Raw genomic sequence first — 23161 nt, 5'->3', positions numbered from 1 at the left:
CCAGAGAAAACATTATTTAATATTTTTCATGAATCCAACATGGCTGTCAAACCATGTGACATCAATTAGAAATTAACAAACTTATATTCCCTACTCGTGGCCAATAGGTTTGTGAAGTTTCCCCTTGATCGGACGAGCCGTTCTGGAGAAGATGTTTGAAGGTTTTGGGTAAATTCAAGATGGCCGCCAAACCGTATGACCGATCAATAAGAAATTAACAAACTTGGTAAAGGACCTCATGGGGAATGTGTGTGTAAAGTTTCGCCTCGATCTGTTTAGCCATTCTGGAGAAGAAGATTTTTTAAAAAAAATCCCAAAACAAGATGGCTGCCGAACCAAGTGACCTATGACATCATAATATATTTTTTCTACGGTCAATTGTTGTGCAGATGAGGCTCAAGAAATTTCAGATTTTTCCTATGCAGCGTTGTACCTAACGAATTTTGACCGGCACACCTCTTGACCGATGACCTCACGAAAAATCACCCATGTTCCCCTTGAGGAGCTTATTCAAATGTATGAAGCGAAAACATTTTTACCTGAGAAAGTTTCAGAGATACAGAGGTCCAAAGTTTTTCGGTTTTTTCAAGATGGCGCCCATACCACGTGACCTATGACGTCACAATTACCACTTAAGTTTGCTATCAAAAAAGATACGTACTATGGTGAAAATTTCGTGTCGATCGGACTTACCGTTCCTGAGAAAATGATTTTTAAAGCGAAAGAACCCGCAAAATTGCCGGCGGAAAAATATAAATGATAAAAAATAAAAAGTAAGGAAATAAACAGAAGAAAAACAATAGGGTTCCCTGTCAGAATGACAGGGTACCCTAACTAGAACGGGCACTCGTAGAGAGCATATACCTTCGCCGCTTCTACTGTTTTGTTCTTGGCATAAGAGTGTGGGGAACAGAACAAGGAGCATTTTGGTGCTGATTTCATACGAATCGGATAAGAATTGACTGCGTTATGATAAAAATACGCACATCTGCAAGGTCGTGACCCCCCTGACCTTTGACCCCCAACCGCGAGTAAGGGCAATTACGTCATTGTGTCAAGTTGCATATCACAAGATTGGGCATTAAATTCTGAACATTTTGGCATTAGTTTCATGCAAATTGGATAAAAATTGACCGCAATATGATAAAAAGACGATTTTGACTTTTTCATGACCTTGACCTTTGACCCAATTGCTCCCAAAATCTAATCAAATGGTCCTTGGCTAATAACCAATCATCCCACCAAATTTCATGCAATTTGGTTTAATACTTTTTAATTTATGCGAATAACAAACAAATAAATAATCATTGGCATCTCCCACAAACATATTTTGGTACTGATTATAATGCCAGGATTTGGGACATTTTCTTTTAAAAACAAGGGTAATGACGTAATTGTGTTATGTCACCCATCACAAGATTGGGCAATGAATTCTGAACATTTTGGCATCGGTTGCATGCCAATAAGATCAAAATTGACCGCGCTATGGTAAAAATACGAATTTGACCTTTCCGTGACCTTGACCTTTGACCCGATCGCTCCCAAAATCTAATCAAATGTTCCTTGGATAATAACCCATCATCCCACCAAATTCTAAGCGATTTGGTTTAATACTTTCTGAGTTATGCGAATAACAAACAAACACACACGCACACACACATATTCACAAATAAATAAATAAATAAATACACAGCGACCAACACATAACCTTTCGCAGAATGCGAAGGTAATAAGACATAGCCATTAGCATGGCTGCTGAGAGACGAATGGAACACTAATCTCTATGAAGGCTAATGTTGGACTGCATTTGGCAGACAACATAAACAATGGGTTTAAACAACTTTGTTTTGATAAAATGTTGCTTTCAATGAGAAAATGCAAAACATCAGTATAAAATGTGAAACATGCTGTTATCAACTTATAATTGATGAGTTTGTTTGTCTCCATGGGGAATGGGGTAAATGTCAGGTCAGGCCAGATTAGGTCTGTGACTTGCTACAGGTATCATGTAAACCTGTACTAACCTTTTCCATGGTCGGGTTGTCGGCGACTAAACCGTCTCCCCCACCAGGTTTTTTGGTGAGGATGGTGTTTGCATATGGACACCCAGCAGGATTAAAAACAAAACCTGTCAAAGGGCGGAGGAGTTCCTTGTGAGCAAACAGCCATCCATATTTAGTGCCCAACTGTGTCTGCGGACGTCCTCCTGCAGTTGGGTTACTTCTTATTAGGAGGTTGGTAGCAGAATTTGCACTCCGGCCACCGTAAAACCCTTCATTCCGCAAAATACGAAAACGCAAAGAAGTCTGAAAACCCACTCCGTGGGAGTACCTCCTGTGCAGCTTCCCTTCGCAAGGCAGCTCACCGGATGACGGGATTGGGGCAAAGCCTTCAGGACCCACAACCTTTGAGGACAAGAGGGAAACTACGGGGTAAAATTCCCCAGTCAGATTGCGGGAGAGTGTGTCGGAGTGGTGTTGAGGTATCATCCAGCAGAGGGCGGTCTCCTTCGGTTAACCTGAGGCGGTCCCTTCGGGTGGTTGCCTGGAATGTCCTTTCCAGAAGAGAGGATGATCACCTGACTCTGTTATCATCTGAGCTCAAGCGTTTGGACATCGGTATTGCAGCGCTCTCTGAGGTTCGGGCACCGGATTGCGGCGAGATCATGGTGTGTGGTTTCACCTACTATTGGTCTGGTCACTATAATGGTCATCATGCCCAAGGAGTTGCTGTAGCTGTGTCCAATAAGCTGACTCCAATGATAATTGAGGTAACACCGATCAGCGAGCATATTATGAGACAAAGGATTTGGCACTCCTTAGGTGTCATTTCCCTGGTCTCTGTTTATGCTCCGACTGAGGCGAGTGATCTCCCGTGAAGGATGCATTCTATGCCACGCTCGAGTCTGTCGTTGATCAGTGCCCCAGACAAGATACACTTCTAGTCTTGGGGGGATTTCAATGCATCGACTGGAACTGATAGGGATGGTTACGAGACATGTGTTGGTCCCCATGGGTCAGGAACTATGAACCAGAATAGCACTAAGTTCCTTGACTTTACAAGAAGTCATGGACTTGGGGTGGCTGGTTCATGGTTTCAGCGCCCACAAGCTCATCGCTGGACTTGGTATTCCAACGCTGGCGGTGTGGCAAACAATATTGACTATATCCTCGTTGATGGTTTCTGGAGGATGGTCCAGAACTGCAGGATCTACCAGAGTGCTCAGTTCCTCAATACTGACCACCGGCTTGTTGCAACAACTCTGAAGTTGCACCTTCAATCCAGGAGAATGGTACCATCCCAGCCTAGGCTGGACGTTTGCAAGCCCAAGGATGAGAGGGCAGCTGAGGAGTTTGCGAACAAGCTGAGTGGAGATTTGGGGTGTCTGGGTGCTTTGGGAGGTCCTGAAGAGTTGGGGAGTGCCTTCAAGATGACCGTCCTTGGTGTTGCCGGTGGACGTCTTGGAACTCACCGTAGGGCAAATAAGAATTTTGTCTCTTAAGGGACACTGGATACCATTGGCCAGAGTCACACGGCCAGGCTGAATGGCAGAGCTGAGCTGTTCAGGGAGCTGAGGCGTAAAACTGTACGTGCTCTATGGCTGGACAAGGAGGCCTATGTGCAAGGAATCTGTGAGGGCGTGGAGCATCACCTGTGGTCAAGTGATTCTCGTCCCGCTTACAGGGGAATTCGCGCATTGCGTTCATCAAAGCCCAACTCTTGGTGTACTGCAGTGAGAGCAGAGGGTGGATGGCTCTTGACAAAGGAGTCCGAAATGAAGGCCCGCTGGGCCGGTTACTTTGAGTGGTTGTACCAGGCTGATCCCCCAGCTGTGGAGTTGAACGTCAGGGGTGTTACAATCCCTGTTGCTGACCCTCCCATCAACTGTGGTCCACCTTCGCTTGTGGAAACACAGGCTCCGGTAAACCGGTTGAAATGGGATAAAGCTCCAGGGATCTGTGGCATCCATGCTGAACTCCTCAAGGCTGGTGGAAATGCTGCACTCGTGTCGTTGCATGCAGTTCTGTGCTCCGCCTGGAACACAGGCATCATCCCAACTGACTGGAAGAGGGGCCTTGTTGTCCCTCTCTGGAAAGGGAAGGGTGATCGCCAAGACTGCAACAACTACCAAGGGGTGACGCTGCTCTCAGTGCCAGGCAAGGTCTTTGCTCGGATAATTCTTGATAGCGTTCGCCACCATCTGCTTGAGCACCAGCTAGCAGAGCAGTCAGGCTTTACACCAAACAGGTCAACGATTGACCGTATCCTTGCTCTTCGGGTCCTCACCAAATGCAGACGAGAGTTTCGACAGGGTCTGCTTGCAGTCTATGTTGATCTCTGTAAAGCGTTCGATTCAGTGAATCGGGACGCCCTCGAGAGGATTCTTGGCCTTCGTGTAGTGCCACCAAAACTGATCGATCTGATGTCTGAACTCTTTTACTCAGAGTGCTGTGAGATGTGGTGGTACCATTTCTGACTTATTTCCAGTTGTTCCTGAAGTTCGTCAGGGGTGTGTTCTGGCCCCCACACCTTTTCAGCACTTGTATGGACTGGATTCTAGGGAGGTGTCAGATAGATCAAGCTGCGGTGCATCGTTTGGGAATGTCAAGATCTCTGACCTTCATTTCGCAGATGATGCAGTCATCTTTGCGGAGACTTTAGATGTCATTTTGAGGGCCCTCGAGGTGCTAAATGAGGAGTCGGAGCCGCTGGGATGACGGGTTTCCTGGGTCAAAACTAAGATCCAGGCTTTCAATGACATCTTGGATTCTGCTTTCCTGTCTGTGCCTCTTTGTGGTGAGGATGTTGAGGTTGTGGAGTGATTCACTTACCTCGGCAGTGATATTCATGTCTCTGCTGGCTGTGCATCAGAGGTCAACAGACGTCTGGTTGAACCTGGGGAATCATGGATTCACAGGATAATGGCGTGTGACGCTGCCGGTACCTGTGCGGGAGGACAAATGTCCGAGTCTTCAGGTCCTTGGTGCTTCCAGTCTTGCTTTATGGATGTGAGACTTGGACTCTGACCAAGGATCTGAGTCAGACACTTAATTCCTTTGGTACCAGGTCTCTTCGGAGAATCCTTGGCTATCGCTTGTCGGATTTTGTATCCAACCAGCGGTTGCTAAGAGAGACTCAAATGAGATTTGTTACCTGCATAGTCCGTGACCGTCAGCTGCGCCTGTGTGGACATCTGGCTCGTTTTGCTGACACTGATCCTCCTCACCAGATTCTCTCAGCGAGGGAGTCTCGTGAGTGGAGGAGGCCAATGGGCCGACCACGTGCCTCGTGGTTGCAGCAGATTGATCGGCATCTCAAGGAAATTGGGATGGGCTAGGTATCTGCCTGGGGGATGGCCAGACGGAGGCCCCTGGAGTACCGGCTGAAAGTGGATGCAGCGACGCGCTGCTCTGGCACATGCTCCCAATCCTGACCTGATCTGGGAATGGGGTGCGGCTGAGTTCTCAAGGAGCTAGCACTTTGTTAGAGCATCATAAAGGAATTCTTTCACATCTCAATTCAGTGGGTGGAACAGTTGATTGGTCCAGCAATCTTGTCAAATTCCCAGGGACCTGAAATCATGCTCCCAGCATGTCCTGTTATCAGGCTTACAACACCATGCTGTGAGGGTCCCCGCCAGCACACTCTTGTAATGCTCCCCACCAGCATGCTGTTGTAATTCTCCTCGCGAGCACACTGTTGTCACACTCTCAGTCAGGGCTCTATTGTCACGCTCCCAGCCAGGGCTCTGTTGTCACGCTCCCAGCCAGGGCTCTGTTGTCACGCTCCCAGCCAGGGCTCTGTTGTCACGCTCCCAGCCAGGGCCCTGTTGTCACGCTCCCAGCCAGGGCTCTGTTGTCACGCTCCCGGCCAGGGCTCTGTCATCACGTTCCCAGCCAGGGCCCTGTCATCACGTTCCCAGCCAGGGCCCTGTCATCACGCTCAAGGCTCGGGCTCTGTCGTTATGCTCCCTGCCAGGGCGCTGTCGTCACGCTCCTGGCCAGGGCTCCGTCATCATGCGCCAGGACAGGGCGCTGTCGTCATGCTCCTGGCCAGGGCTCTGTCGTCACGCTCAAGGCCAGGGCTCTGTCGTCACGCTCAAGGCCAGGGCTCTGTCGTCACGCTCAAGGCCAGGGCTCTGTCAATACCAACTTTGAAATGTAGTTTGTTCAAGAGAGATCATGGCTGATCAAGAGAGATCATGACCCAGGAATTTAAATGACTGAACTTCCTGAATAAGATTGTTAAGAAAGTTGGTAGGAGGTTTTGCCAGATGGTCCTTTTGGAAAGAGATAGCGAGTGTGAGATTTGTCTGGATTGAAATACATATTCCAAGTGTTTGACCAGCTTGTGATTTTTTTTTTAAGTCTTTAAAGAGGGAAGAGGCTGCAGCCTGCCTGTCTGAATGATGAGACATGTCATGGCAGAGTATGGAGTTCTCAGCAAATTAATGGATCAAGGCTATTTTCCAGAGTCACAAAGATCATTTATGAATATCAGGAATAGATCTGGGCCCAGAACACTGCCTTGGGGGGCACTCCAGCCTTGATGGGGAGAGGAGATGAAAGGATTCCATTGAGAGACGCACATTGCTACGAATCTACAAGAGTGGAGGAAGTCAGTAAGCCATGTGTGGAGTTGGCCTTGGATGCCTTAGGCAGAGAATTTGGAGAGTAAGACAGGATTCCAGATCACAGGCAGACAGATGGAGGTGAAAACACATCCATTGGTGGCGGAGGTAATTATATAGTATCCGGATCCGGATCTTCACCAAAATTTAATCGATTCGTCCTGTCCACCAAATTGGACCCAACCTGTCGACTAAATTTTGTCCAAATTCGTCCATAACGTTTTGAGATATCTTGCTGACAGACAGACAGGGGTGAAAACAGAACCTCCGTCCTACTTCTGTGGCAGAGGTAACGATACACTTCCAGCCATATTGGCTTTGAAGCCGAACGATCGGCCTTTCGATTGGCCTTTCGCTTGAATGGAATGACCTAATTACAGCATTTATGTAAATATTTTGTCTGTGCAAACAGATTGTTTGGTAATAATTTTTGCCCCAGGCCAAAAAAAAATAATCACGTGAGGGTGATTTTTCACACACAAGTTTTTAATTTTATTTCTTTTTAACTAACTCAGTATCTTGTACGTTGGTTAATGCTTTACTTATTCTTTGTTCACCATTGTTTTTGTTCAGCATGTGCAACTTCTAGCCCAGATGTATCTCCTTGTGGCTTGGCACCCTAAGCTGCACGATGAAGCTGAGTTGGCCAAGACCTTTTTGGTATGTTTGATCTTCCACCCCTTCCCCTCCCCCTCCCTCATGTTTGTTTCTGAACTTATATTTTTGACACTTGTATTATTAGGCTACTGAAGGATACCCCCTCCTCCCCCCCATCCCCCCCATTGTTTCTGTACAGATTATTTGTGCACCGAAGGATTCCTTATTGTTTTTGTACCATTTTTTTTCTTCTTCTGTCGTAACTGTTTATTCGCTTTTAAGTTTGTTTTCTCCATAACCGATTGAGTGATCGACACAAAATTGTCAACGTTGGAGCACATAACCATTTATAATTGTTGAATGATAACTATGATGTCATAGGTCATGTGGTATGGCAGCCATGTTGGAAAAAAGGAAAAACTTTGGAAATTGCTCTGGAACTGCTCAACGAAAAAAATTGAATCTTGGCACAGATCCGGAACTCTGGATCGGAAATATTTGTTAACGATGATGTCATCAGTGCCTTAATGATAACGGCATAATCAGATACGTCCAATACTTTATCCGATCATTACAAACATTTTTGAGGGTCATCTATGTAAAAATTGGTCAAGAGAATTGAACTTGTGACGTCATCAATCATGTGGTGCGGCAACCATATTTTTTTGGAAAAAAAACCTTCAAAAAAAATTTCCCAAACGGCTGAACAGATCGAGGTGAAACTTTACAGGTATGATCGACTATCCATACGGAACAAAAAGTCCCCCAACTATGATGTCACCGATGACATGATTTGGCAGTAATATTGGATTTTAGCAAAAACCTTTAAAACCTTCTTCTCTCAAACCGGCAAACCAAATGACATAAAACTTTAACTGTCATGGACTACCCTTTGTGATATATAATTGATCCCTAAAATGTCATCGGCCATGTGGTCTGGCAGTCGTATTGGAATGAAGAAACGTCTTTTAAAAACTAGTTTTTCTGAAACTACTCAACTATCGATGCAAAACTTTACAAACATGATCCAATATCATTGCTGCACATGGTATGAAAACAATGACGTCATCAGTCATGTGGTTTGGCAGCCATATTGGACCGAAAAATGAACCTCATCCAATCAAAACGAAACTTCACAAACATGATCGGCCATGTAGTTAGATTTGGGGTTTACATTTTTGACATAATTGGTCACGTGGTCGGGCAGCCATATTAGATTGAAAAAAAACATCCTTGCAAAAAATTCTTCTCTGAAATCGCTTAACAGATCGACATGAAAGCATGATAAATATAGTTTGATAACTAAAAGGACAGAGATCACGTGATTGGGCAGCTATACTGGATCGAAGCTAAAACCTTTAAAAATCACCTTTTGTCAAACTGCTAAACCAATCGATGTGAAAGTTTACGTATATCATCGAGTACCCATGACACTAAAAGTAAAACTAAAACATCATCGGTTTTAAGTGGCTTCAGGGAAAATGATTTTTAAAGGTTTTCCTTCAATGAAATATGGCTGCCAAGCCATGTGACCTAAGATGTCATTGTGATCACACCTTTTTCACATGGGTATTGGATGATATATTTCAAGTTTCACATCAATCCGTGAAATTTTTCTAGAGAAAAACATTTTTCGACGTTTTCTGTCAATCCAGTATGGCTGCCAAACCGTTTTAATTATGATGTCATACTCATCCAACTTTATTCCTCGTGGCTCGCAGTTTTGTAAGCACCCACGTAGAAATGACTGCTAGCAGTTATAAGTGGCAGTTCTTGGGATGGATCAGCCATGAGAAATATAGTTTTATAAATATGAGAAAATAGGACGGTGGCGTCACTGCAACGGGTGGTGTGGGACTGCATCATCATTGGAACGGGTGGCGTAGGATGGCGTCGTCGGTGGCACGGGCGGCATTCGGTACCCGGCATAACTGCTCGCAGTTATAAGTGGCACGTCTCATTATAATTATTTTTCCACCGCACTTTTGCATGTTTATTCCCTTTTAAATTTGTATTCTCTGCAACCGCTTGAGTGATCACCCCAAAACTTTCAACATCGGAGCGTCTTCTTTTGGAGAATTTTTTAAAAGATAAAGGTGATGGCATAGATTACTGGTATAGTATGGCAGCCATTTGGAAAAAAAAGTTAAAATTTTGAGCATCTTGGAAACCACTGAATGAAAAAAAAATTGAAACTTGGCATATGTCAGGAATGCACCATGAGGAACATTGGTGTCTTCATGATGACATCATAGTTGGATGCGTCGAACACTTGATTCGATAATTTACAAATTTTTGAAGGACGACAAATAAATTCATCAAATAAATTAAATATATGACGTTATCGGTGATTTGGTATGACAGCCATATTTTTTTTGAAACAAATAAAATAACACACTTCCAAAATTTTATTTTCCGAAATAAAATTGACGCAAAACTTTACAGGTATGATCGACTAACCATGTGTAATAAATTTTGATCACTATGATGTTATTGATGATGTAGTTTGGCAACCATATTGGATTTTAGTGAAGACCTTCAAAGACCATTTGTCACTCAGGTCAGGCCAGATTAGATCTGTGACTTGCTACAGGTATCATGTAAACCTGTACTAACCTGTTCCATGGTCGGGTTGTCGGCGACTAAACCGTCTCCCCCACCAGGTTTTTGGTGAGGAGAGTGTTTGGATATGGACACCCAGCAAGATTATAAACAAGACCTGACAAAGGGCAGAGGAGCTCCTTGTGAGCCAACGGACATCCATATCTAGTACCCAACTGTGTTGGCGGACGTCCTCCTGCAGTTGGGTTACTTCTTATTAGGAGGTTGGTGGCAGAATTTGCACTCTGGCCACCGTAAAACCCTTTATTCCGTGAAACACAAAAACGCAAAGAAATCTGAAAACCCACTCCGTGGGAGTACCTCCTGTGCAGCTTCCGTTCACAGGGCAGCTCACTGGATGTCGGGATTGGGGTAAAGCCTTCGGGACCCCCAATCTTTGATGACAAGAGGGAAAACACGGGGTAACATTCCCGGGTCAGATTGCAGGAGAGTGTGTCGAAGTGGTGCTGAGGTGTCGTCCACCAGACGGCGGTCTCCTTGAGTTAACCTGAGGTGGTCCCTTTGGGTGGTTGCCTGGAATGTCATATCCCAATGAGAGGATGATCACTTGTCTCTGTTATCATCTGATCAGAAACGTTTGGACATCGGTATTGCAGCACTCTCTGAGGTTCGGAGACTGGATTGCGGCAAGATCATGGTGGGTCTTGGGATGGATCAACATGTGGATTGTGCCTTAATGATAACGGCATAATCATATAGGAACCAGGTCCACACCTACTATTGGTCTGGTCGCTCTGATGGTCACCATTCCCAAGAAGTTGCTGTAGCTGTGTCCAATAAGCTGACTCCAATGATAATTGAGGTAACACCGGTCAACGAGCGTATTATGAGATTAAGGATTCCTCACTCCTTAGGTGTCATTTCCCTGATCTCTTTTTATGCTCTGACTGAGGCGAGTGATCTCACTGTGAAGGATGCATTGTACGCCACGCTCGAGTCTGTGGTTGATCAGTGCCCCAGATGAGATACACTTCTCGTCTTGGGGGATTTCGATGCATCGACTGGAACTGATAGGGATGGTTATGAGACGTGTGTTGGTCCCCATGGGTCAGGAACTATGAACCAGAATAGCACTAAGTTCCTTGACTTTGTAAGAAGTCATGGACTTAGGGTGGCTGGTTCATGGTTTCAGCACCCAGAAGCGAATCGCTGGACTTGATATTCCAACGCTGGTGGTGTGGCAAAGGAGATGGACCATGTCCTCGTTGATGGTTTCTGGAGGATGATCCAGAACTGCAGGATCTACCGGAGTGCTCAGTTCCTCAATACTGACCACTAGCTTGTTGTAGCAACTCTGAAGTTGCACCTCAAATCCAGGAGAATTGTACCATCCCAGCCTAGGCTGGATGTTTGCAAGCTCAAGGATGAGAGGGTATCTGTGGATTTTGCGAGCAGGCTGAGTAGAGATTTGGGGGGTCTGGGTGCTTTGGGAGGTCCTGAAGAGTTGTGGAGTGCCTTCAAGACCACCGTCCTTGATTTTGCTGGTGGATGTCTTGGAACTCACCGTAGGGCAAAGAAGAATTTTGTCTCAAGGAACACTGGATACCATTGACCAGAGTCCAAGGGCCAGGCTGAATGGCAGAGCTGAGGTGTAAAACTGTACGTGCGCTAAGGGTGGACAAGGAGACCTATGTGCGAGGAATCTGTAACGGGGTAGAGCATCACCTGTGGTCAAGTGATTCTCGTCCTGCTTACAGGGGAATTCGCGCATTGTGTTCATCCTAGCCCATCCCTCGGTGTACTGCAGTTGGAGCAGCGGGTGGTAGGCTCTTGACAGAGGAGTCCGAAGTGAAGGCCTGCTGGGCCGGTTACTTTGAGCGATTGTACCAGGCTGATCCACCAGCTGTCGAGTTGGACGTCAGGGGTGTTACAATCCCTGTTGCTGACCCTCCAATCAACTGTGCACCACCTTCGCTTGTGGAAACACAGGCTGCGGTGAACCGGTTGAAATGGGGTAAAGCTCCAGGGATCTGTGGCATCCATTCTGAACTTCTCAAGGCTGGTGGAAATGCTGCACTCGTGTCGTTGCATGGAGTTCTGTGCTCTGCCTGGGACACAGGCATCATCCCAACTGACTGGAAGAGGGGCCTTGTTGTCCCTCTCTGGAAAGGGAAGGTTGATTGCCAAGACTGAAACAACTACCGAGGGGTGACGCTGCTCTCAGTGCCTGGCAAGGTCTTTGCTCGGATAATTCTTGATAGGATTCGCCACCATCTGCTTGAGCACCAGCGACCAGAGCAGTCAGGCTTTACACCAAATCGGTCAACGATTGTCTGTATCCTTGCTCTTCAGGTCCTCACCGAACGCAGACGAGAGTTTCGGCAGGGGCTGCTTGCAGCCTATGTTCCTCTCTGTAAAGCATTTGATTCAGTGAATCGGGATGCCCTCTGGAGGATTCTAGGTCTTCGTGGGGTGCCACCAAAACTGATCGATCTGATGTCTGAACTCTATTCTGGTACTGAGAGTGCTGTGAGATGTGGTGGTACCATTTCTGGCTTATTTCCAGTTGTTACTAGAGTTCCTCAGGGGTGTGTACTGCCCCCCACACTTTTCAGAACTTGTATGGACTGTATTCTAGCGAGGATGTCAGAGAGATCAAGCTGCAGTGCATCGTTTGGGAATGTCAAGATCTCTGACCTTGATTTCACAGATGATGCAGTCATCTTCGCAGAGACTTTAGATATCCTTTCGGGGGCCCTCGAGGTGCTGAATGAGGAGTCGGAGCCACTGGGATTACAGGTTTCCTGGCTCAAAACTAAGATCCAGGCTTTCAATGACATCTTGGATGCTGCTGTCCTGTCTGTGCTTGTTTGTGGTGAGCATGTTGAGGTCGTGGAGAGATTCACTTACCTTAGCAGTGATATTCATGTCTCTGCTCGCTGTGAGTCAGAGGTCAATAGATGTCTGGGTCGGGCCTGGGGAGTCATGGATTCACTGGATAATGGGGTGTGGTGCTGCCGGTACCTGTGCGTGAGGACGAAAGTCTGAGTCTTCAGGTCCTTGGTGCTTCCAGTCTTGCTTTATGGATGCGAGACTTTGACTTTGACCAAGCATCTGAGATGGAGACTGAATTCCTTTGGTACCAGGTCTTTTCGGAGAATCCTTGGCTATCGCTGGTCGGACTTTGTGTCTAACGAGCTGTTGCTGGGAGAGACTCAAATGAGATTTGTTACCTGCATAGTCCGTGAGCGTCAGCTGCGGCTGTATGGACATGTTGCTCGTTTTCCTGACCCTGATCCTGCTCACCAGATTCTCTCACCGAGGGAGTCTCCTTAGTGGATGAAGCCAACGGGCTGACCACGTGCCTCGTGGTTGCAGTAGGTTGATCGGCATCTCAAGGAGGTGGGGATGGTCCAGGCATCCGCCTGGGGGATGGCCAGACAGAGGTCCAGCGGAAAGTGGACGCAGCGACGCCCTGTTCTGGCACATGCTCCCATTCCTGACCTGACCTGACCTTCAAAAACCCTTCTCAAACCACCCAACCAATTTTCACGAAACCTTACGCATATCATCGCCTAGCTTTGGGGGATAAAGTTTGATAACCAAAGCGTCATCAGTCACGTGGTGTGGCAGCCATTTTGGATTGAAGGGAAATCTAAAAAAAAAATTATCCGAAACCGCTGGACCGATCGATGCCAGACTTCACATATATGATCAACTTCCATGGGGCATATAATATGATAATGATGACAACATCAGGCATGTAGTCTGGCAGCCATCCTGGAAAAAAAATAAACCTTATCCAATCAATTTTAAACTATATATATATATATATATATATATATATATATATATATATATATATATATATATATATATATATGTGTGTATATGTGTGTGATCAACTCCCTGGTGTGAGTCGGGTTTTAAATTTATCACATCATCGGTCACATGGTGTGGAATCCATTTTTGACTGAAAAAACAAACTCTTTAAAAATTATTATCTCCGAAACCGTTAACAGATTGATGCGAAACTTCATATATATGATTGATTAGCTATGATAAATTTCGTTTAATAACTAAAATGTCTTACCTCACTTGGTCAGGCAGCTAAATTGGATTGAAGCTAAAACCTTTAAAATTTTTCTTATGTCACACCGCTGAAGTAATCGATGCAAAACTTTTGGGATATCATCGAGTAGCCATGGGGATAAATGTTTGATAACTAAAACATCATCTGTTAAGTGGTTTCAGAGAAAATGATTTGAAAATATTTTCCTTCCATCTAATATGGCTGCCATACCATGTGAACTCTGATGTCATACATTTCAAACTTTGTTTTTTGTGGCTCCAGTTTTGTAAGCGCCCATGTAGAAATCACTGATAATAAACTGTTATAAGCAGGAGTTCTTTTGGATTGATTCGCCATGAGAAATATAGTTTGATTAAAAATTACGAAATAGGATGAGGTCGTCATCAGGACTAGTGGCGTGGGATGGCATTGACATTGGCACGGGCGTCGTTATATTGGCACCCAGCATAACTGCTCGCTGTTATAAGTGGCCATTCCAGTGAGTACTATTATTCCTATTGCTGTTATATCTTAATTTGCGTTGAGGATAATTTGGCGTGTCGAATGCTGGTAGCCAGTTTAATTTCATCATCGTTTTTTGTTGCTTTTACAATTTGTTACCAATTTTTAATTTTGTGTGTGTGTGCTATGTTGAGGAAATCTGCTTAGTGGCAGATTTCTGCCATGTATGGAGGTACTTTTTTTCTTAATCTGCTCAATGGCAGGACTGTCTGCTATTTCTGGCCAAAAAAAGGAAGCATTTTCATACATGGCAGACTTCTGACAATTTTGTAGATTCAAACATTTTTGTCTCGATATTGGTCAATTATAGCAACTGATGTAAACTGAAATTTTTCTGTAGGAAGAGCTATCACGCTTTGCAAAAGTTTCACAAATGTCATACGAGAGCAAAGTGCCGGAGTTCAGGACAACTTTCCAGGCCTGTAACCTTGAGGAGGCTGTCTCATTGTTGAGAAATTACACGGTGGAGCTTCAGAAAACTGAATACAATGCTTGCACGGGATACAGCTTCCGTAAACTAGGTATGTTTTGCTGTTAATTTGCCTCATGTTTCAGAATTACAGTACAGGCAACGCTTCATATTCACGAGTTCTGCATTTGTGAGTTTCACCAATTCGTGAAATGGTAAATGCATATGGATTCCACATTCGTGACCCATGTACAGTATTTGTGGGTTTGTGAGCCCCCATCACCCTGTCTCCATGTCGCCTCCCACCCACCCACCCAACCACCAACACCTGAGACATTGGGGGTGGATGTGGGGGGAGAGTGCGCAGATAGATGTTAATACTTACAGAGCTGTATTTGGTTCCCAAACCGCAAACACCTTGCTGTGCCACTCTACTCTCTATCATTATTGTTTAATCACTGTTACTCATGACCTCTAAACATAAAATGAGTGGGGAAAGTTGAGTCTGCTGGAAAGTGGCAGAAGAAAGTGAATATTTTGAGCAAAAAAGTAAATGTGTTAGACAGGCCGACTACAGGTGCAAGTGCTTCCTCAGTGGGCATGAATCATCTTTTTGATGAATCATCCATCTCCATCCTCATCATATCATCATCATCATCATCATCATCATCATCATACCTCAATAAAAATGCACTGTTCTGTATACTGTACTGTAATTTCTTAATTTTTAATCATTGTTCTTAAACAATTACCATTCCCCCCCCCCCCTTACGTTCAGTCTAACTCGGGAACCTAACCCCCTTTTTCCCATTAAACCAAGGTATCCGTGATCGTGAAATCTACATTCATGAGGTTTTCCAGGAACATAACCCTTGCAAATATGGAGGGTCGTGTGTATTTGATATCTTATTGTCTCTTCTAATTAAAATGGCGAACTTTGTCTGAACTATGTGAGGTGAGTATAGTGCACACACACCAAGACCTCAGGTGGGTTTGTGCTTATGTTCTACAATGACAAATCCACTGCATTAAACCTGCTGATATGGGTCCAACAGCAAGGTTGTAGCGAATTTAACTACTGGTCTGAATGCCATGATTTGATTGAGACAGTTTCCAAAGTACTTTTTAAAATACGAATATCAAGTCTTGTGGAAGAGAAAGACGACTGAATCCTGTAGGTAACAAACTGACAGCCTGCCAAAAAAGGGAATGGGTGAAGATGGGATACTCATACATACAATGGTATTTATTATTTTCCTTACTAGTACACCCACTCCCGGCGGGAGCTGCAGGACGGGTCATGTTATCATCCTCTCTGGGGTATATAGATGGCAGTAGATCTCGGGTCATGTCAGTTACCAAGTTTCTTGAAGAGCACTCGCCAAGTGGCTTAAACCAGTGGTTCCCAACCTTTTTCTGATCGAGTACCACTTGGAGGTCCCATACCGTCGCCACGTATCACCTGGTTCCAGAAAAACTCAATTCGATAAGATATCAATTTATTCACAAGTAGAACACACAAATGAACTAACTGTCAACAAAGAACAAAATTTAATGCGAGGGCTGCATCTATTTCTTCTCCACCAACTGGTCGATGCGGGGAATAACTTTGCTCACAGCACATCGGAAATGCCCGGGCGCAGCAAGACGGTTCCGGCTCTTTGACTTGATGGTCATCATGGCTGAGAACCCCTGCTCACACTCCCACATAGAGGGGAAAATCAGGAGCTGGGGAACAGCGTGATGAGCTAGTGTCGGGTACGAGGAGGCCATGGTCACCCAGAAGTTCATAGGAGATCATTCCTTGTGCTTCGTCTTTGCTGTCTCGTCAGCCTGGATATCTATGAGCTCCTCTTGTTCCCCGGTTCCGACAGGCAGATCGCCTGGTTCAACGGAAAATGGATTGGTGATGCAGGCACAACATGTAATGTCTGGGAAGTAATGCATCAACTCAGTCTTGAGCAGTGAGAGGTGACGGACGATTTCTTGGGAAAATTCATCATTGGGCTCGCTCTCAAGGGTAGTCAGGAGTTCGAACATTCCGTAGCGTTTGCTCTCCACGTTCTTGATCCAGAGGTCCAACTTCCGGACAAATGCTCCCAGCTTCGAGATGAAGTCTGAGACAGTGCAGTTGGACCCTTGGAACGACATGTTTAAGTGGTTGAAGACCCCAAAAATGTCCGACAGGTAGGCCAACCTTGAGATAAACTCCTCGTCCTCCAGATCTTTTTGAAAATCGTGTTCTTTCTCCGTGAAGAATATGAGGAGTTCATCCCTCAGTTCAAAGAGACGCCTCGTCGTATTCCCCCAGGAGAGCCAGCGAACCTCTGTGTGGTAGAGGAGACAGGTGTGGTCGGAGCTGAGATCTTCACAGAGCAGTTTGAACAGCCGAGTATTCAGGGCGGATGTTTTGACGAAATTAACTATTTTGATTAATCGGTTCAAGCATGATAACAAATTCGGAGGGAGTACCTTCGTGCTAAGGGCGAATCTGTGTATGAAACAATGGACACCGGTGGCGTTTGGTGACACAGCTTTCACATGGGCTTGAAACCCTGACTTTCGACCGAGCATAGAAGGAGCAACATCTGTCGTGCATCCGACCAACTTTCCCCAATCCAGTTCATTATGCTTGAAGAAATTATCCAAAAGGTTGAAAACATCCTTTCCTTTCGTTGTACTGGATAGCTCCTGGCTCAGCAGCAGCTCAGACTTCGCATTATTATTCTGTGTGAAGCGAACGTAGATAAGTAGTTGACAGCAGTTTTTTTTTTATTTTTTTTAAATCTTTTTATATTTTTTTATTTTTATTTTTTTAAAGGTTGAGCCCGAAAGTGCTCGCGATCAAACCTGGAAGGCCCTTGCGTACCACTAGTGGTACGCGTACCACAGGTTGGGAACCACTGGCTTAAACATTCAAGCAAGTACTCCATTCAAAACCGTTGATAAGGAACGGCTGGCTTGGCAAGCACTAGCTAGCTGCTCGATAACTAAACACTCCCCGGGTTTCCTCCCTTTTAGTTTAGTGTTTAGTCGCGACTAAAAAAAGTAATCATACGTGTTTGTGATTTAGAATACTTTTTACTTCTGGAAAGGGTTTTCTACGAAACGCCATCATAAGCTATTTATATATTGTTGCAAATTCGTGCCCGCCGGCGTGCAAACGGCCGCGTCACTCGAATCGCGACCGCGTCGCCCACCGGACGGACAATTCAGTCGTGACCCTCTCGGAACAACGCCGGGAGCTAGTCACGGGTGGGGGTTTAACCCCACCACGACCGTCCAATTGTCCACCCGCGCAGGATAGGGTTGCTCGCCAAATTTGATCTACCTAAGTACCTGCGCGGATGGTCGACCGGGCGATCGTACCACGCCACAGGCCGACTCCGGACACGAACCGCTTAAGCAGTCCGTTCCGTGCTACAGTGATAACCAAGCGGTGTTATCGTCGGCCTCGACGATTCCGATTAATTACCGGGCGTATTAAGCCCACTACGAACCCTTTACGTGAAGCAGGATGGAGGATCAATAAAGAAAAGACTAAGCGAAACGGGAAAACAGTTTACACAAAGCACATTTATTACGTGACACACGGAAAGCACATATATACAGCCATACACAATCAAAAATGCACATATAGCAATTAAAACAAAAGCAACGACGACGCAGAGTTACTACAGACTACGCGCACACACGGCAACACTTATACAGTTCTACTTTACAGATGGCGCCAACACACATTTACTCAAAAGCAAAGGAAAGAAGCCACCCTCATAGACAAGGGGGCAGACGGGCCTGTAGGCCAATATGCGCGCGTGACCTGAAGCAGCGGCCAGGCCCGCGAGACCGGGGGGGGGGGGGTCCTACCCGCGTCCTCGTGACGCGTTGGTGGACGAGCCGCAGATGTGGCCTCGTCGCCGACCGCCGTCCTTCTCGACTCGGACCCGAGCTCCTTTGCCTCTTCCCGCAACTCTTCTCAGCCGACTCCAGAACCCAACTCTTTGCCACACCGATGACTTCGCCACCCGACTCCACTGACTTCGCCACCCGACTCGACTGACTTCATTCGCCTTGCGCTCGCCTTCTTATAGGCCGGCAGGAGCAGCTAATATACAAATATCCGGATCAGGATGACCTCGGGGGTGGAGCCACGCTCGCCCATTGGTCGGAGGAAAGGGGGCGTGAATCTCCCCTGATCCTAGAATTTGCATATATCGATTTCACACAGACGCGCCTGGAGGCGGGGCCAAGCCGCTCCGTGATTGCTTATTGGACGGAGGGGAAGTGGGCGTGTAGCTTTCTTGATCCGAATTTTCCTCAGAAAGGCCGCTATTTGCGCTCGCGGCTCGGTGGGTTCGGCACCAATCACCGAACGGGCCCGAGACAGCCCGACGCTCAGTGTTCACAGGTGGTGCGGGAATGGCCGTAGAAGGAGAGAGGTGAAGGTGGTGGAGGGTTTTCGGTGGTGGTTGATGGTTATGGTGCCGTTGGGAATGGCGGTGATGCGATTTTTGCAGGATTGAGTTGTGAAGGTAAAGGTCGTGACTGTTGGCGTTGTTGTTGTGTGATGGCGGTTGAGACGTGGTTGGTTCAAAATAAAGATAGAACAGAAAAACGGCTATCTCAAAGGATCGCAGCCCGAATGAATCACATAGATTCCCTCTATACAACGGGTTTGGGGCTAACTACACATGTACTTAGAGATATCTCACCTACGGGCCCTTCATGGTGTAATGCGAATTTCCACAGCCGTAACAATATGTTAACACGGAATTTGTTAAATGAGGAAAAACGCCTTGGGGTGGAGTGGGGATATTATTCGTATTAATATTGTTTTGTAATAACATTAATATTACATTGTTATCATTATATGCCTGGTGTTGCCTTAATGGCCAGAGTGGTGGGCTTGGGATCCTAGGATCCTGAGTTCGAATCCCCCTTGGCTGTTGAATTAATACCAGGTGGGGTTGACTCTGCCTGTCATCCTTCTGAGGTTGGCAAAATGAGTACCAGCTTGCTCAGTATCCTGCGTCGGAGTGGCGACCCGTCCAGGATTGTGCCCAATAGCCCAGGAGACTGCTTAGGCAGCACCAACACTCTGCACAAAGTATGGTCCCGATGGATGGATGGATGTATTATCATTATTGTTGATATTTCTTTTGTTATTAGAAGCGGCCTTGGAAAAACGCCACAAAAGCTGTCTTAATACAGATATACACCTCAACACGAAGTTCATTCAAGGCACAAATCCCCCTTGTTGGGGGTGGTGGGGGGTGAAAGGGAGAGGGGTGAAGTTAAATCACTACAACCTCCATTGTGTGCCCCTAGTTCCCCTGCCAGGTTTGGTTGTGATTTGGATAAGTCATCACTGAATGTATCGCAGTCAAAAAAGCAGTCAGACAGACAGACAGACAGACACAAAATTGCATATTTTAGTATGAAGTGTTAGACTGGAGGTTAATAAGTAAGATTGCTTTGGAACAAAGGGCTGTGGCAATGACTTGTGTTTACCTTCCAGGAAAAGCAGGGCCACTTGCTCATCGAACAGCCATGACGATTGCAAGCAGCAGCGTGTTCTTGTATTCAGAGCTGCTGCCCACTCGCATGCTTAAACCAGCTTCCAAGAGGCAAAAAGTACATTTTACCAAAGGCGAAGACAAGTGAGTTGAATGGTAGAACAGCTGGAGTTGAAGAATGCAGCCGTGTATAATTTTCCTGTGATTGGGGATTGAAAGCGATTCTACAACATGTTTTCCATTTGATAGAAACAGCATGTTTGTAATCTCTTTACCACCTTCTTAAATCTATAAATGATTTAATGCATGTCTTATGTCTGCAAAATGTTATGGCTATAAATCTATAAATGTCTTAATTGTGGAGGCGAGTATTGTTCTGTATCTGTGAACAGGTCGAACAGATTGAAGAATCATAAGTGCTATATATGGCTTTGCATAATGTTAACCTCTTTGCTTTCCACTTTGATCATCATTTTGTACATTCCATCCATTATTGAATGCCTATTGTTTGACTCGCCATTAACTTTTGTTTGCTTTTTAACTGTACTCATACACGTTGCTTCTTGTTACATGTAATTTGGTGACAGAAGTTGCACTGCTCAATTTTTCTTTAGAGTTATCTGCAGCTCATTGAAGAGCTTGTATAGGTAGCACATGTTAGACAAAGACATAATTAGACATTGTAGTTTGATTTGTTTATCCCACACTTCATTCATTCATTCCTCCTCCTATCATGTAAAACTTTCTTCCCAAATGTGCTATCATTTTCCTTCAGGCTTTCAAGTCGACTACCGAAATCCACCTCACTTTTTATACCCACTGAGAACCCGTCACTCTTTCACCTGCAACCTTTCTCATGCTTTGGTGTTTTCTCATCCCATTGTCAGGTCAGGCCAGATCAAATCTGTGACTTGCTACAGGTACCATGTAAACCTCTGCTTACCTGTTTCATGGTCTGGTTGGAGTGACTACACCATCTCCCCCACCAGGTTTCCTGATGAGAGGGTGTATGGATATGGACACCCAGCAGGATTGAAAATATAGCCTGTCGAAGAGTGAAGGAGTTCCTGTGAGCCAACGGCCATCCATATCTGGTGTTCAACTGAGTCTGTGGATGTCCTCCTACAGACCTACAGTGTACTGCCCCTCACACCTTTCAGCGCTTGTATGGACTGGATTCTGGAGAGGATGTCAGAAAGATCAAGCTGCGATGCATCATTTGGGAATGCCATGATCTCTGACCTTTATTTTGCAGATGATAGTCTATATCCTTATGGGGGCCCTCCAGGAACTGAATGAGGAGTCAGAGCTGCTCGGATTATGGACTTCCTGGGTCAAAACTAAGATCCAGGATTTCATTGACATCTTGGATGCTGCTATCTTGTCTGTTCCTGGTTATGGTGAGAATGTTGAGGTCACAGATTCACTTACCTTGGCAGTGATATTAATGTCTCCACATGTTGTGAGCCAGAGGTTGATGGACATCTGGGTCGGGCCTGGGGAGTCATGGATTCCCTGGATCATGGGGTGCAGTGCTGTCGGTACCTTTGCAAGAGGATGAAAGTCCGAGTCTTTAAATCCTTGGTGCTTCCAGTCTTGCTCTATGGATGTGAGACTAGGACTCCACTCTGAGATGGAGACTTAACTCCTTCGGTTCTAGGTCTCTTCGGAGTATCCTTGGCTATTGCTGGTCAGACTTTGTGTCAAACGAGCGTTTGCTGAGAGACACTCAGATGAGATTTGTTACCTATATAGTCTGTGAGTGTCAGCTGTGGCTGTGGGTGGAGGAGGCCAATGGGCCGACCACATGTGTCGTGGTTGCAGCAGCTTTATCAGCATCTCGAGGATATGGGAATAGGCCAGGCATCATTCTGCCTGAGGGATGGTCAGACGGAGGCCCCTGGAGTACCGGCGGAAAGTGGATGCAGCGACGCGCTGCTCCGGCGCATGCTGCCATACCTGACCTGACCTGTCCTGACATCCACATGTTACCCTTTTTCCCCACTTTTCTTTGTCCCATTTTCTCCTGGTATTCCAGGAGCCTTCAAACCTGTGTTAAAGATTACATGAGTTACGACATTCGGAGATGAGGGACTTTTACATAGCTCAACACAATATTTTAATCCCAGCATCATGTACAAAGTGCTGAAATGTGTTTTCTACAGGCTAAAACAGGGTAATTATTTAACACCTGAAATTAAGTAATGTTGTTTTAAATGTGTTTTTACCAGGCTTTTGTGGAACCATATTTTTCAAATCTGTGCAATGACTTACAACTTTGAATGGATGACAGAAGCAGAAGGGAAGAATTAAAACCTGGGAATGATCATCAGTTTTGTTATATTTTATTAATCACAATTTTTTTTTATGTTTGACATCAGATTGCAAACAGGAAGTAGACAATCACTTCAACTTTCGATTAATTTTGAAGTAACCATTCTGAATTGACATAATATTTCTCTTATTTTGCATGCAGTAATGAATAATTTTTAATACAAACAGGCTGTTTGACCTCATCTGACTGTGAATGCCTTTTGCACAATCCTTACAGCTGAGCCATATCTCTCAAGCAGGTAAAAGTACATCCAATTTTTAATCTGATTCTGTTTTTAATACTTTTCAGCTTGTTAGCTCTTGGTTTGAAGCATTTTGAAGGCAGCAGCAATCCTAAGTCACTCATCAGTCAGTATCTGATGTCCTTCAAGAGTCCACAGCAAATATACATCAGGATAAAGAATGCATTGGCGAGACAAGCTGAGGACAATGCCATTAAGGTAATGGAGTTTATTTCAATGACTTATAGGACCACCTAATATTACATACTCAATAAGGCTGTGTGTTTGTTCCTCCTC

The 23161-nt window shown here is 45.4% G+C and overlaps 1 protein-coding gene across 8 annotated transcripts in view; it reads left to right on the top strand.

Moving 5' to 3' along the window:
* Positions 1–23161, top strand: part of LOC147015973 (GON-4-like protein) — a 216485-nt gene that overhangs the window by 80672 nt on the left and 112652 nt on the right. For all 8 annotated transcript variants that reach the window (XM_085848645.1, XM_085848644.1, XM_085848646.1 and 5 more), the window contains exons 13-16: positions 7205–7291; positions 14725–14905; positions 20312–20453; positions 22933–23083. In XM_085848645.1, coding sequence (XP_085704771.1) covers positions 7205–7291; positions 14725–14905; positions 20312–20453; positions 22933–23083 — 561 coding nt within the window. The remainder of the gene's footprint in view (positions 1–7204; positions 7292–14724; positions 14906–20311; positions 20454–22932; positions 23084–23161) is intronic.

The sequence above is a fragment of the Eptatretus burgeri genome, chromosome 12 (genome assembly GCF_056783735.1).
Source record: "Eptatretus burgeri isolate ZD-2024b chromosome 12, Ebu_testis_v1, whole genome shotgun sequence".
In the NCBI taxonomy this organism is placed as follows: Eukaryota; Metazoa; Chordata; class Myxini; order Myxiniformes; family Myxinidae; genus Eptatretus; species Eptatretus burgeri.
The sequence above is the reverse complement of the archived record's forward strand: the minus strand, read 5'-3'. Positions and strand labels throughout refer to the sequence as shown.